We start from the raw sequence: 16,415 nt of genomic DNA, 5'->3' as shown, positions 1-16,415 counted from the left end.
CCTGACATCAAAATGAGTCTCCAGTGTCTGCATCATGTCCAGATGGAAATTGGTTAAAGTCCCCATACGTACACAGCAATTTGGGGTTTAGTGTCCGATTATGTTTATCTATGCAGAACAACGTATCACATCTACTGACCTGCATGGAAATAGGTTGCTTGTAATGATTCCACAAGGAAAACGTAAAAATATGACTAACTGCTATAAAGAACTTTATTGTTTTAGAATGAAGCTAAAGACGAGACAGACTCTTGAAGGAGACAGTAACTCAACTTCACATATGCATGTACAGATTACCACTTTGCTGACTTTATAAGGTGGCAAAGGTGTCAGGGCTAGTCACCCTACCACGGCTTACCTGACTGCAGCAACTGCTCTACATGACTCTTTTGTCTTTTCTGCTGACTAGATTGTTATATGTGGAGAGAAAACGCATTTGCATCTTCAATTGAGTTAAATGTGTTTAATCACTTCCACTGATAGAAACGGTGCAGTGCTAAATCCAGAGCACAATGAAGTAGCTTCTACAATTAAGTTAGAAAAAAATATCTGTTGCACCTCTACATAACAACCATCCTTTTCCACCTTCTCAAAAATATATACTATTCAATGTCTGGAAAATGTCCGGGATTAAAACACTTGTACTTAGATAATGCCTTTGCATTCTATGAACAATTACGCTTCAAATACAACTTCTCATCAACACAATTCCTGCACTACTTTCAAGCTAGAAACTTTGCCAAACACAGTCTGCCCAATTTCCCTCCCCTTCCACCTTGTTCTATTCCAGAAGAATTGTTGATCAGTCTTGAAGACTCAGATAGCATCTCTACAATTTATAAAAACATTTTAAAGTCTCTTCCTTACAAAGACCCCAGAGTACATTGGGGAAAGGATCTGTCACTTAATATTTCAGAAAAGGAGTGGAAGGCAGCCATGCAAAGAATACACTCGAGCTACACATGTGCAAAGCATTCAGTCATTCAACTTAAAATATTTTATTGAGCATATTATTCTTCTTTAAAATGATCCAAAATGTTTCCAGGGCAAGATACAACATGTGAACTTTGCAATCTAGCTCCAGCCTCCCTGGCCACATGTTCTGGGCATGCACCAAATTAATAACATTTTGGATAAAAATCTTTGAAGGACTATCAGACAGCCTTGGTGTCACAATCACTCCTAACCCATTAACAGTTGTGTTTGGTGTACTTCCAAAAAATGTTTTTTAAAATATGACAGGAACTAATCAATAACATTTTAGAATAAGCTTCCATTTTGGGGAAAAGGATACCCTTCTTTTCTTGCTCCTTTTATAGAGTACCTTCGGTTGCTGGCTCCTCTATCTTTCTCTTGGGTAGGGGCTGAACTTTGCTTTGATTTGTTAAATTTGACTTGACTGTATGGAGTGTTAGCTGTTTGTAATTAAAATCAATAAAAATATTTAAAAAATAAAAAAGTCTATTATAGTAATATTATTATATTATTATTATAATTATTATAGTAATTTTAAAAATTACTTTTGATTTTTTTTTTTTATTTCCAGAAGTACATAATCATTATAACCATCATGCTTATTTTAAAAAGTAATACTTAAGATAAGTAAGTGTTGAGCAACTTTTGTCTGCAGTGACCGTATTTTGGTGATTAATGGTTATTATTTATCCTTAACATATGTTTAAGAAATTCAGGCACTAGTAATAATAACTTTTATAATAAAAACAGACAGGCAGGTTTTTTAAATTGGTCTATTGATTTTATGCTGTAAAAAACACAGGCAGTGTAATAGCACTAGTAGAATACCGTAAATGTTTTTGTTAATCGAAAACAAGTCACCTTTGTCAAGACAGCAGTAAAAAGTACAAGACAGTAAATATCATGTAGTGTGTAAATGGGGTCTGACATATTCTAATGGGATACTGGAGACCTTGGAGGAATAAAGGCTGAGAACTACTGCCCTAGAACAAGACCAAATCAAAATGCTGTTGTCTGTTCATCAGTGTAGCCATCTTATAGAAAACAGGTACACTAGTACCTTAGTTAAAAACAGTAACATACTGAATTCCTGTACAAAAAAATGATGTATTTAAGAAAGCAACATGGAACCCATAGTAATACAGGTACCAATCTGAATCCTTAAAAGTATTGGCAAAGCGATCTAGTTTTGTCTTTTAGAAAAGTATAAAATATATGCTGTAGTGAATGGTATTGCCACCACAGAGAATTCAAGCCCTTTGTTTTCAACAGTTAATTAGGATGCTTTAGGTGTGTTCTCCTTATATTAGCACACTTTTCCTACTGCAACACTTGTTTCCACTTTCAACGCAATGACATGCTGTCAAGTTTATGGAAAAATTTTAAACTGGCAAAACATGCATATGTCTTACAATGGAACAATATTCCCATGCATGTCTGTTTCCTGCCTTGCTAAAGATTGAAGTTGCCCTCCTATTAATGATGCCCACAACCTTGCAGCCTTATAGAACCCTATTGAAAAAAATGGGAAAACCTGGTTATCAATTAACAAAAAAGTAATATCAACTGAAATGTTATGCTAATTGGAGGTTTGCTACATATAATGAACAAGGACTGTAATATGTGCAAACTTTTGGATTATACAGATACTTGTCAATCACCCCAACTTCATCCGATGTTCAAAACTAACTGTACAAAGTGTATGCAGTCTAAAAAAAAAGGAACCTGGAGTAAATTAGAAGCTGTTTAATAAATAAAATATAATGCATAAAAAGTTACATTTTTTAGAAAGTACTACAGTGCAAATTTAATTATTGTTCTTTCCTTTAATCCGAATACTATATGCTGTAAGTTTTTTATTGCTAAAACATACAAACAAATTGTTAGGTGTTTAATCTGCATAAACAGAAACCAAAAAAGCTTCTGTCTTAACAAAAAAAATACATATAACTCATTAATGGAAAGGGGGATAGATCCAGTTATTAAGCAACTTAGAAAGACGAGTTTCCCAGAAATGTCTTCTGTTTTCTCTTTGAGAAAGGATTATATAAAATGTTTCAATAAAGAATCGAGGGCTCAACACAGAGATGATGTGACAGAAAGGGATATGAGGGATGAGAAATAATCCTCTCTCAGGTTTATCATTCCTCACTATAAAGAAAAATGAGTGAAAATGAAAAACATTCTAGTCTTTTGAAGTGAGGCGTTGTGGTAGGCATTCCAAATTTAAAATGCAAGAATGGGATTTTACAGCTCCAAGAGAATTCTTTACATTTCCATGTGTTTTCCTCAGACAAAAAAAAATAGAGTGTCACTAAAATGGACGCTTGCAAGACTGATGAAAAGTAATTTCAAAAACACTTAATTAATAAGAACTGAAATCCTGTTCAACTCAAGCCAGCAAGTGATGCCATATAAAGCAAACTAACAAGTAAGTACACAAACATTTTCCACTGATGAACACTACTAAAATCCCTTGTCTCATCCAAAATTAAAATAATATCTAAATCAAAAATGGATAAGCCTGTTGACTCCAGTTTAACCTCAAAGGCTGTGGATTCTAATCCTATATATTTTACCTTATCTTACCTCTGGCATAAAGAACCATTTCATTACTATGCTAAGATGATAAAATGTTCAAATGCTTTAGCTAAATAAAAAAGAAATAATAAAATATAGAGTTGTTGAACAGTTTTAGAGACGCACATCTGGGTTTCATTGCCAACTTGCAAACTAAACTTTTATACAAAACCACAAAGTTCATGTAAATAATACAATTATTTTAGAAATTTCTAAATTTTACCTTACAAGTGATTGCTACCTTATTTTGATACCTAAGTTATTTATTCTTCATTGGGAAAGCATGCATACTATTTGTTAAAGTATTTCATAACTATCCTAAAAATATGCTTGTACAGAGCCCTAGGTACAAACTTTTTAAAACTAAGAAATCACTACAGATATTACCTTTTCTTATTTTAGTCCAATCCCTTAAGCAAATAAGACAATTAATAACAAGGTAAACTGCAGTTTGCGTATAAAAATGCTCTTCAAGGCTGATATCAAGGTAAGATTATCTAGATTATGTTCAATAATTTTATCTAGATTTATTTCTACTAATTTTTGTTCTACTTAGGCTTATTGTTCTGAATGCTCCATTTTCATAGTCACTGAACAAGTTTGTTCTTTTTTGTTAGCATGTGCAATACTGCCATTTATACAGTTCTTTGCTTGAATTTTGTTACAAGTTAAAACTCTGCACGTGCAAAAAAAATGCAAAGAAAACAAAAGTCAGCTATTTGAGAGATCATGGTAAAATGTATCTGCCTACAAACAGAAAACAGATAAATCATGATTTAGAATAGTGTGAAAATGGTTATAAAAATCAAAAATAACTATTAACCTAACCATTGTTACAATGAATTGACCACATTAAATCAATGACATTCTAAAGAACAAGTTATTCTGTGTCCAGCTATCCATTAATTTTCTAACTTTGTCATTTAAAAATTATATGGCATAGAGAGTATAACACTAACAGGACACTACGTTAAAGATTAAAAAAAAATCTGCATTTGATGGGACATCGAGACAAATATAAACACTTGCATACATACTTTTCCACAATCAGGCAGTTTCAAGATGTTATGTCATTATGCTACCTCTGTTACTTATTAAGTCTGCAATTGTTTTATTCAGATTTTTTATTAGTCCAATCAGTCAGTATTACAAGAAGGCAGTACAAAATCATATACAGACCCAACAACTTGGGAAGTCTTGGTGATCATATGCAATATTGGATTCTTCTAAAGTATGATCTTGTTCATTAACTTGTTTTCACTTACTGATAATGGGCAAAATGTGAGGTCTTCTGGTCAAGCCATAAGTGCAACTCACCCATGAATCTATTTAATGAATCATGAATTTCATCATCACCGTATTCATTCCACTTTTCCTGTTAAGCATCACAGTAGCAGCATGCTAGCTGGGCTGACCAGGCCTGACAGGCTTTCCCAGGGAGGCTGTGAAGTGTGATCCCTTGAAACACACCCTCTTGTATTCCTTTCCAAAATGGAGACCACTTCTGGCCCAGTCCTTAGGCACAGTTTCCACCTTCTACTCAATACTGAAGAGGCAAGTTATTGAAAATATTTAAGAATATCCAATGTTTTCAGCATTACCAGTATATCTAACTCACCTGTGTAGCCTTGCCTCCACCAGACATTATAATCAGCAATGTTTCATCTAACCTTCCAGAGTCAGCAAATGGTTTTTCAATGCCACTTTGAGGTTGTCCAAATGTAATTTTACATCGCCCCTCCAAACTCTATCCAGACACGGATCTTCACTTCAGCCACCGCTGCAGCTGCCACATTTTTTGCCAGCTGGACTCTCAGATATGGAAACCAACTTGGAAATATTGCTCAGAAGGCCCCTTTCATCAGCCTGAGAGCTTTCCTTACTGGTGGCGCCCAACAACATGCCCTTGGGTTGCCACCATGAAAAGCATCTGTAAGTTTTTCCACTTCTGAATACAGTGTTTGTTGTTCCCAGCATAACATAACAACATGTTTGGGTATACTAGGTTTGACCAGTGAGTGTTCAAACCATCTGAGCCAGCTCATTAACAAGGAGTAAATAGTTGACAGATCAAGCCTTTTCATTGCCTGAGTGTTCAGGACATACAGCTTCAGATCAGATGAAGCAACTACAAAATGAATTACCGTACTATACTGCCTAGAACACTAATGAGCAAGTAGCCCAGTATACCTATTTCTTAAGGGCAGTAGGAGTTTAATTTTGAATAAGGCATTGAGTGCCTTTTTAATGGTAGTTCAACCCATAGTAGCTTGAAATTTATTTACAATAATGAAGTTTGTTATTAGCTTATGTTGCTTCTTAAATAAAGATTTTACACCTTTGACATGGCTATTGGGTAGTAAGAACAAAATGAACAAAACTATTATCAATTACACTGTTATTAACACGCTGTGATGATAAACTGTGAAACACACCTCGGATTTACCACTGTATTCAATAAGCTCCAATCTACTCTTACGTAAAAGGGTGCCTGGCTACTGATAATGTTTATATAAAAAAAAAAGTCAGTGGAAAAGCTACACATAAGCAAATTTTAAAATGTACCTGCTTTGACAATGATAGGCTTAAGTGTATCCTGATTTTAGCCTTTCACAAAATTTGTATTGCAAGAACAACAGTTCTGGGGTTTGGTTGGTTTAAAAGTAAAATAATTATAAATGTCATATAAAAAAAGAAGGGCTTAAAGAAAGCAAATGCAATGTGATCGAGATAAAGAACTTATTTGTATTTTCTTAGGTCACTAATTGACAGATATACAGGTTAAAATAAACTGTATACATGTCACATAATAAACCATTTATGAATCAGACTTAAAATGTTAATTAATTACCTGCTGTGTTTCATGTCAACTGCTGTCATATTCTTTGCCATCTCATGTGTACAGCACATTAATTTCCCATTTCTTCCTTATGTCTGGCCATAATATATATATAATCCCTATGTGCGTCCAGGTGTCCGTGTGTGGGTGTCTTCTGGTGAAGTGCGTATGCGCGGGGCACGGTGCTATGCGCGATATTACTGTCAGAGAAAGTTAGAGGCGTTTTACGGAAATACAAACCAGTTTTACTGCGAGAGGAAATTGAAGGTACACAATACAGTGACGCATATTACAGCCACATACAAGCCAGTATTACTGTCAGAGGAGATTAAAGGCATATTACCGACGCGCACGCCTGTATTACCGCCAGAGAAAATTAAAGGTATATTACGGACATACGGACGTATATATTACGGATGTACAAGCCAGCGGACGTACAAGACGGTATCCTTCAATAAGAGCGCGCACAGGCATCCTTCAATAAGGGCGCGCACAAAAAGGCGAGCCTCAAAAGGACGACCTCAATTGGGCGCAGCAAATAAAGGCGCGCGTAAATAAAGATCTGCACCTGTTGCTCTTCACATATTCCACAGCCATTTGAACTAAATTATCTACGCGCCCTTATTGAATAGAGCCGTACAAGACAGTATTACTGTCACAGAAAATTAAAGACACACAATACACGGCGGCAGCCCACGAAGAACGGTCAGCTCAGCAAGTAAACATCAACAAAAGAAAGGCTGAAAGAAAGAAAAATACGACCAACAAAAAGAATGAGGTCAAAGTCGCTTGCCATTTAATATAGACTGTTCCTACTAATGTTTATGCACTACTGTTCTAGCGCCCGTTATTGTAACGGGCTAAATGACTAGTTCTGTAATAATTTGCAATGCTTGCAGCCCTATGTGATGGACAGAACTTTTATCCAATTGACTATACTAAAATAAATACTTTTTAATAAAAGCAGATACACAATAACAAATGGAGGGTAAGGTGTTGCAAACAAAAATGTAGTTGTGATTAACAATTTCAGAAAAAATTAGAATTAAAGGTCATAGTCTAAAAAAGCATCACTGTTTAGCTGATTAGAGAAGAAAAGACAAAACACAACACAAGTGACAGAGGCAGTTTTCTAGTACTTAAGAGAGTGATGTCTCCCATCTCTAACCTTCCTCCCTTGCCCCTTGGGAAAGGCATGCCACTAGTCCTAATGCACACACATACCACCAATTTGCTGCACAGTTAAATTTAGAGAATTTTTCCTGATTGACATCAAAAGTGTTTTTAAGCCGATATTAAAACAGAAGAAAAGAGAAATTTACAATGAAATCTTTTTGTAGCTCATTGATCAATCTATGTTACTTCAATATGTTTAAGGGTACCTCAGCAAAATAAAACATGTAGCTCATCCTAATTTGTAGAACTAAGGACAAAGGTCACATATTGTTCTATCAGAAATTAAGGATAAAAGGTTATATACAATAGAATATATTTAACAGGTCATACAGTATATAGGGCGAACATTGGAAAAGCAATAAGCTCACATGGTGTCTCTTTACTGCTTCTAGAACAGAGCTAAGAAGATGTGAATAATGCAATTTGAATAACTATAAAAAACAAAAAGAAATAAATAAATGAAATTCACCATAGTGGTTCCACAGAGCAGTCCTAAAATGACTGAACATTAGTCTTGAGAACTAGTGCTCAAAGGTAATAAATCAAACGATCTGAATTTTGAACAATTTTGTTCTGTTTTTATATCTCATCTGTTTATTCTTTACAGTTTTGACCTCAGAAAATTAGAAACATATTACAACTTGCATGTAATATCTAATTATTTTTTACTCTATAACATCTGTCGACACCTATTTTCCTTAGCTCACTTTTCCATAATAGAATTGCAGGAAAGCTGGAAGTTAGCACTTAGTAACGGCCAAAACCAGGATCCAGCCCTAGATAGGACGTCAGTTCAAGGCAGGCCACATTTATACCAGAACCATTTAAAGTTGACAGTTAACCTGACAAATCCCCCACAGAATGTAAGGGAAAAACTGTGCTGCCACAACTATATTTTATTACTTGGCCTAGTCAATTTAATAACTACATTGAGAATGAAACTCGCATAGAAAGAAAAAAGAAAGAAAATACACAGTGTTAAAAAAAATAAAACTGAAAGATTCCTAGGTCAAATCAGTGCCTAGCCAGTCATTCTACTATGCGAACTTAGTACCACTTGAGAAATAAATATAAGAAAACCACTGTAAGTTTTACAGAGTTTACAGTGTTTTTTTTTATTTTGCTTTAATAGTAACAACATTAGAAAGTTCTTTGCAAAAAAAGGTTCTGCACACTGCATGAAATATTTGTTACATGATGAAGCTCAGTGGCATGTATAGTGTTTACGTGTTTTACAACATTTGCCTTGTTGTTAAAGGTAACAATATTACCAAAGAGATAAATAATATCTTGAAAAAAAAACACAACAAGAGTTATGCAATATATAACTGGAGTCATCATTAAACAAATAAGGTGGGTAATCTGGAGCTGACTTTCTCGTGAATAGGCTAATTTAGATGTTACTCATGAGATAAAAACTAAATATGATAGCTGCAACCTAGGGACAGACAAGAAATCTATCTGCATAAAGCAAATGAAAGCAATTTTATAAGCCATGCAATTAGTTTACTGGATACATTAAACTGTACCCCTATTTAAACAATGTTTCTTTAATTTTTCAAACAATGCATCTGACTCAATTATACTTAAAATACATAAATAGTATGTGATTTATGCTGATAGGCAATAGTGGAAAAACTCATAAAACTGCATAATAGTCATATTTTTCAGACCACAATGATTGTGTTCAACATTTTCATATTTAATTGACAGATTAAGGGCTAAATAACAATCAATATTTATATGCTGCCTTTTGATTCTTGTAATAGCTGAAATGCAACCATTAACCAGTTTATTTAATGACTTTGCAAACCAACAGCTTAAATCAGATCTAAAACAATGTACCAGTAAATGCCTATGGATGAGATTTCATAAAAAGTGTTTTTGCCAATGCATATATGTCTTCACAGTATGACATGATCATGAGGAGCACTGCACTTTAGTGAGGAATGCTTCTACAACTATCACTTTTGCTATTCTAAGTTCTTGTGTTGCTTATTAAATTTATCCCATCAAACCTGACCCTTCCCAAAATCTGAATAAACTGTTTCATGAGGTTTTCTATATTAACTGACTTAGTTTTTCTTAATTTGTATTCTTAATTCATGAATAAAACTGTCCTACATTATCTCCTCAGAATTCTTCCTTTTGAATTTGTCTTTTTTCCCGCCGTATATGGCACCCCCAAAGATTCCTTTTCAGTTTGGTTGTTCAGTCATGCTAAAAGCCTTTTAGAGACATCTCTAAACTTATCATCTCACAGCATCAATCCACTTGTTACTAGGAGTATTTCACATACTTCTGATTATTGCAGAATACAACTTGTTTTTGCAAAAGCAGTTTATAATAAGCTTGATTAAATTCTTTGTTTAATATCGATACAAGCTAGAAAAGTTAACAAAATAAAAAATGTTTAATGGCTTGAAAAGACAAGGTTACATTAATATAACAAAGGTTACATACAGTAAATACAGTATACAAAACAGTGTATATTTTTGTACATTACAGTAAATAGCGTGATAAATTGAGCCGTTTTATGAATCAATACAAAAAGCAAATGATAATCAAGACACATCTGAGGCTCATGAAACTGTTCTATACACTGTCTTAATTTTTCTCAATTTTTTAAATTTAGCATCATGTCACAAATATACTAATAAGCCTACAAAAACAAGCCTCAAAAACCAAGACTCTCAATCTGAGGTCGGTATTCTGTTTTCTTACTGATCTTAACATCTTTGACTCTACAGCGGATGCTGACTGTATAGGTTGACCTCTACACTCCTTGTAAGATTAATACAATCTCCCATTATTATGTGCTCGTTCAAGACTTAAAGATTATGTTATTTAAGCCTATCCCAGAGCTTACATCTTTTAAACCAAGTATCATTCCCATCATTTTAATAATGTTTTAATTCACCAAAATTCTTACTAATTACACTGTTAAATTACACCAAATATTGTACAGGAGACAAAAAGGGCTTAAGCTGTGGTACTGAACGTAATAAACTTTTTAAGCACTTTGCTTGACTGTTGATTGAAGGAAGCAGAGACAAAAATGTGAAAGTCACAATAACGGTTATCAGACATATAAGCTGTGAATTTAAAAATCTAGGATACTGGAATTAATGTACAGTCCATTTTCTCTCCTAACAATCCAAACACTTATTTTAAACATCTAATTATAATAATTGTTTTATATTCTTTCTATAAAATCTTTCTATAGAACAGAATTAGTTACATATTAGTAACTTAATTTTGTTATACACCCACACTTTCTAACTTAAAACTGTTGGTTAATAATAGCATTTAAAAAACAAAAATGTAAAAAAAAAAAAAAAAAAAATGCAAAACAAATGTAAAGGAAATGTGAAAAAGTATACACTTTACTCAATATATCTTCTAGCTGTCAAGTATGCTTGGATTGTGATAAGCAACACAAATTAGGATACAGAGCTTCTTTGTTGTGTATCATCAGAAGAATAGTAGCAAGTGCTGGGAGGTATACCAGTTCATACCGAAAACCATTTTTTATTTTTATTATGATATGGATTTTTCTTATACCGCAAAACCGGTTTAAATAGCTTAAACAATGTCCGGAACGTGGCGCAGCGGGAAACTGGGGGGGTCCTTTTTCACTGCTAGACCACTACATAAATGCAAAGAATTATTATTATAAACACGCATGCAATGGAGTACATGCGTTAGTGGAGGTACTGAGTGGTGAAAATGGGCAGAGAACATTCTGAAACTGAAGCTGTAGCAGACGATAGCGTTTAACATGATGACACAGAAGAACTTTTGCTGAAAAAGGAGCCGTGTCTGTTCTCTGGAGATACTTTGGTTTTAAAAGGTCAGATGTGGACCAAACAACTATTTACTGCAAATGCTGTCAAGCTAAAGTTGCTGCCGGAGGAGGCAACACGAGCAATTTGCTGCACCACCTTAGCCGCAAACATGCTTTGGAGTACCATGAATGTATGGAACTAAGATTGGCAAAACTGAAAAAGCTAGAGGACACTCAAGTCAGACGTCACTTGTAGACGCGTTTGCTAGAGGTACTGTCACAAAAAAAGTAGTAGATCAAGATAACCAATGCCATTACAATCCATATAGCTAATGAGTCAGTGGACAGAGATTGTTAACATTAACAGAAAGTGAAGTTGGTTTACAAAAATATTTACTATTTACCCCTTTTCTAAGACATGTTCAGTGCAACTTTTGACAAGCACCTCTGGATATTTTACTGTCTAAATGCCTCATTGGATGGTTGAAAGTATGTTGTCAAAATTATAGTTTAAGTTGTTTGCAACATTTGTTCAATAAAAAGATTCTATATTTTGACTGCAACTGTCATGCAATATGATTCCTTCTCTACATTAGTGCCACCCACTTGAAAACTATCACTTTATGGGGCCTTGCAAACCTGTATTAATACTTGTGTGCACATTAAAATGTTTTGTTGTACAATGTACAATTCTCATGACAGTGGAATAGGTTATTCTTAGCCAGTCTACTGCAGTAATTGCAGTGGAAAATGTGGTTAACATCCACTCATTCATGGGAAGAAAATACCATTGAATACAGTGAAACCGGTATAATTTTGAAAAATACCGTGATATAGAATTTTGGTCATACCGCCCAGCACTAATAGTAGCAGGTTATACTGCAAAATTTAAGCATGGCCTTCAAGTGATCATGTACAAACTTTAAGCACTTCTCTCATACAAGTACATTGATTAACTTCTTTTAGTGCAGCTTTAAGTATAAATCGAATATAAACAAAAAGTTATACAGCATCACAAGATGTTTTCCTGTTCTGGATAATTAATTAATACTAAACTTTTATTGGCACTAAAACCAAACTGCCTTCCACTACATTTATCATTATAAACAACTGTGATAAAACATAAGAAATCATATAAAAGCTTATTGAATAAACTCAGCATGTTACTGGTCTAATGGTTAGACCATTGTTTCAATATGTGTCTCAATCAGAAATGTACGGTTCCATGAAAAAGTATTTGCCCTTTTCTGATTTCTTCTCTTATTAGAAATATTTAATACTTAATGTTTTCAGGTCTTTACCAAATTGCAACATTATATAAGGGAGCCTAAGTGAACAAAAAAACTTTTTTTAATTTATTAAATAAGCAAAGTTATCCAAAACCAAACCCGCACTGTGCAAAAAATAATTACAGTAATCCCTCGCTATATCGCGCTTCGACTTTCGCGGCTTCACTCTATCACGGATTTATATGTTAAGCATATCTAAATATATAACACGGATTTTTCGCTGCTTCGCGGGTTTCTGCAGACAATGGGTCTTTTTACTTCTGGTACTTGCTTCCTCAGTTGGTTTGCCCAGTTGATTTCATACAAGAGATGCTATTGGCGGATGGCTGAGAAGCTACCCAATCAGAGCACGCAGTTACGTTCCTGTGTGCTGCTGATTGGCTCAGCGACGGAGTGCTGCATTAACCAGGAAGTCTCATCTCACTCATTCAGCATTAACGTGCTCCTGCTACTGCTTCAGGGGCCGTGTCCAAGCGCCAACAGACGATGCAAATGATTGCAGAAAAGGTAAAAGTTTTGGATATGTTGAAGGAAGGGAACAGCTACACCGCTGCAGGACACCATTACAGCATCAATGAGTCCACGATTCTTTTTATTTAAAAAGGAGGAAAAGCATATAAGATCTACGGCCACAGTGTCCTTTAACCAGGGCGCAAAACGAGTTGCAAGTGGACGTGATAAGGCAGTAGTCTGGATGGAATCTGCTTTAGGGATTTGGATTGAAGAGTGCTGGAAGAAGAACAATGGCGGTGCTACACAGTCGCCTGAAGAGGCTCCTTTAGAAGAGCTGTAACGTTATCCTTTGTTGTGCAGAAAAATTAAACTCATCATTATCGGACAAGTCGTCGTGTCATTGTTGGTGAGTAACCATAATTAATTATCTACGTACAGTACTTATTACATGTACATAGTTTAGTGTCACTGTACACACATTTTACTGTATACAATTTTTCTTGCATTGTACGTATTTATTGCTGGTGGCCTGTCTGTCGTAATGGCTGTAACATATGTGATATCGGAGACGCTCGATATCTTTAAAATAATATTTAGGTTTTACTGTATATAAACTGTGTTTACATACATAATTTCAACGAATCTTACCTAATATCTAAGAGAATACAAAGGGTTTATGCTGTATAATTGTGCTGGAAATGTTTATAATACTGTGGGAGAGTTTATAAGGGCTTAAAATATATAAAAATAACCATATGAACATATGGTTTCTACTTCGCGGATTTTCACCTTTCGTGGGGGGTTCTGGAACGCAACCCCCGCAATGGAGGAGGGATTACTGTACACTAGTTACATCAGCACAATTAAAGTAGTTGCTTCCTTATACTTATTACCCGAGTACAGTATGTCATATTTAGCTGCAAGGACTACAATTAAATGCTTCCTATAATTCAATATCACATTACCATCGAAAATATATCAAAACCTTTTTGACTGAAAAACATTAGGTTTTTGACCTTGAGCTGCTTGTTTCAGATACTGCTACATCTACTGGATTAGGTCTAGACTTTTAGTAGGCCATTCCAAACTTTAATTTTGTTTCTTTTTAGTCATTGCCATGTGGATTTCTTTTGGCTCGCTATTTTGCTGACCCAACTACTCTTCAGCTTCAGCTCACAGTGAGATGACCAGGCAAAAAATTGCGTTGTGCAGAGCAGAATTCATGGTTTCTTCAATTAGGGCAAGTTGTCCAAATCCTGAGACAGCAAAGCATTCCCATATCATCATACTACCAATATCTTTTGTTACTAGTATTATTCTCTTACTGTGCTATTCTTTGTTTGATTTACACCAAATTAAATAGGGCACATGCCAAATATCCACCTTTGTCTCATATACCCAGAGAATATTCTCCTAAAAGGCCTGGGAATCTTCTAGGTACTTCCTGGCACATGGAGTAAAAAGCACTTTTGTTCTCCTTGGTCTACATTGTTTTTTTCCAACTCTCACACTTTTTTGTTTAGTCATGGACACTAACCTTTAATGAGGCAAGCATAACTTCCAGTTATTTGGATTTTTTTTCAGGATCTTTTGCAACTTACCAAATGATTTCACAACACAACCTTGAATTTTGGCAGGCCTATCACTCATTGGAAGATTAACTACTGCTACAAGTGTTTTCTATTTTGTTTTATTTATTTTATTTTATTTCTATTTTGGATCTTCCACACTGCCTCAACCATCTCTAAAAACAGAACTTTTATACATGCGAGCCACTTTCCTGCAAAGACTAGTGCGCATGTAAAAAAGAACTTAAAATCTCATACTGACCTTTAAGAATTTTGACATTCTTGATATTCTTCTGCTGTGAAACATTCTGACTTGTCACTATTTACACATGTCTTAAACAACTATTATCATACACTGATAATTTCTGTATTATGTATATCTATTGTATATTTTTTTTTATATTATATTACATAAATATAGTCAATAGATATGTATCTAGATTGCAAATACCATACATTGCATCAATGTTCATATTGCTTACTACACGTCAATATTGCTGCTACATCTTTGTCTTTTCTTTGCACAATGTCTTGTTTTGTTTGTGTTTTAATTTTACATTTTAATTTTAATTCTATTTTTAATTTATTATTCGCACTTCATGTTGTTACACTGTGGACCCTGAGCTTCGCAATTTTGTCTATCTGTATACTTGTATATGGTTGAGATGACAATAAATTTTGCTTTGACTTTTGACTTTGAGATGATGGTTATCACTCTGAACTGATGGAGGCAAACAGCCTCAGAAATGGCTTTGTAGTTATTTCCAGACTGGTATCAATATTTTTTTGATATCATCAGGAATCCCCTCTTCATTGTGAGATTCTGCATCTGAATCTTTGTGCTAACAAATTTTATTCTAATGAGATAACCAAAAAAGTGAGGTTTAGTGGCCGTAATCAAGACTAGCTGTGTTCAGCTGGCTAAGTGTATTCCTTTAACTGTACTAATTTAACTAGGAGGCTATTACTTCATATGGTGTTAGGCGGTGTTGCATAACTTTGTTAAATAGTTAAAATAAACAAGTTTAAAAAGCTGTTATTTATTTACACAGTTGCACTTTATTATTAGATTTTGGTTAAAGATCTGAAAGCATTCAGTGTCAAAAGCTTGCTGTACTTGAGTAAATCAGAAAAGGTAGTATAATTTTTCAGTGTACTATAATTACTGCCACCAAAATTTATCAGCATACACTGTATACCATAAACGCATATTTGTAATATGAAATAGTAAGAGTTTACTTGTTCAGATAATAGTTTAAGCACTCAAGCTTGTAAAAAGCAATGCCAAAAAATTATTTCAGGACATCATAGACACAAAATGTTTACATTGAAAATGTTATAGTATAAACTCAAAATAAAGAATAGTATTATTCACTAAAACTAAATTAATTCAAATCATAATACTTCGTTAGCTTCATCCATGCCTTACTTTGTCAATATCACAAAGAAGATGCAAAACAGAAGTCAGATTAAAACAGAAATCAGATTAAAATAGAAGTAAACTTTGTTTTACCTCTCTTCTGTATAATAATCCGGAGAAGCGGATTGGCTGAAGATAAGGCTTTGTTGTAGTTGTCATCATTGTTAATAGGTAGCAAATCTCCATGAATGTCTGTATATCCAAGCAGAACATCCACACAGGGAATCTGATGAATTGACTGAATTAGCCGGTAAAACTCCTGAAATCCCCCAACATTTGACCTCTTCAAAGCAAATCTTCTAAATTCTGCATTGAACTAAATAAAACA

At 34.3% G+C, this 16,415-nt stretch overlaps 1 protein-coding gene across 1 annotated transcript in view; it reads right to left on the bottom strand.

Annotated features, from left to right (window-relative positions):
* pard6a (par-6 family cell polarity regulator alpha) overlaps positions 1-16,415 on the bottom strand; it is a 97,801-nt gene that overhangs the window by 66,187 nt on the left and 15,199 nt on the right. Inside the window, exon 2 of the mRNA XM_028809418.2 lies at positions 16,181-16,403. Coding sequence (XP_028665251.1) covers positions 16,181-16,403 — 223 coding nt within the window. The remainder of the gene's footprint in view (positions 1-16,180; positions 16,404-16,415) is intronic.

The sequence above is a fragment of the Erpetoichthys calabaricus genome, chromosome 9 (assembly GCF_900747795.2).
Source record: "Erpetoichthys calabaricus chromosome 9, fErpCal1.3, whole genome shotgun sequence".
Lineage (NCBI taxonomy): Eukaryota > Metazoa > Chordata > Cladistia > Polypteriformes > Polypteridae > Erpetoichthys > Erpetoichthys calabaricus.
The sequence above is the reverse complement of the archived record's forward strand: the minus strand, read 5'-3'. Positions and strand labels throughout refer to the sequence as shown.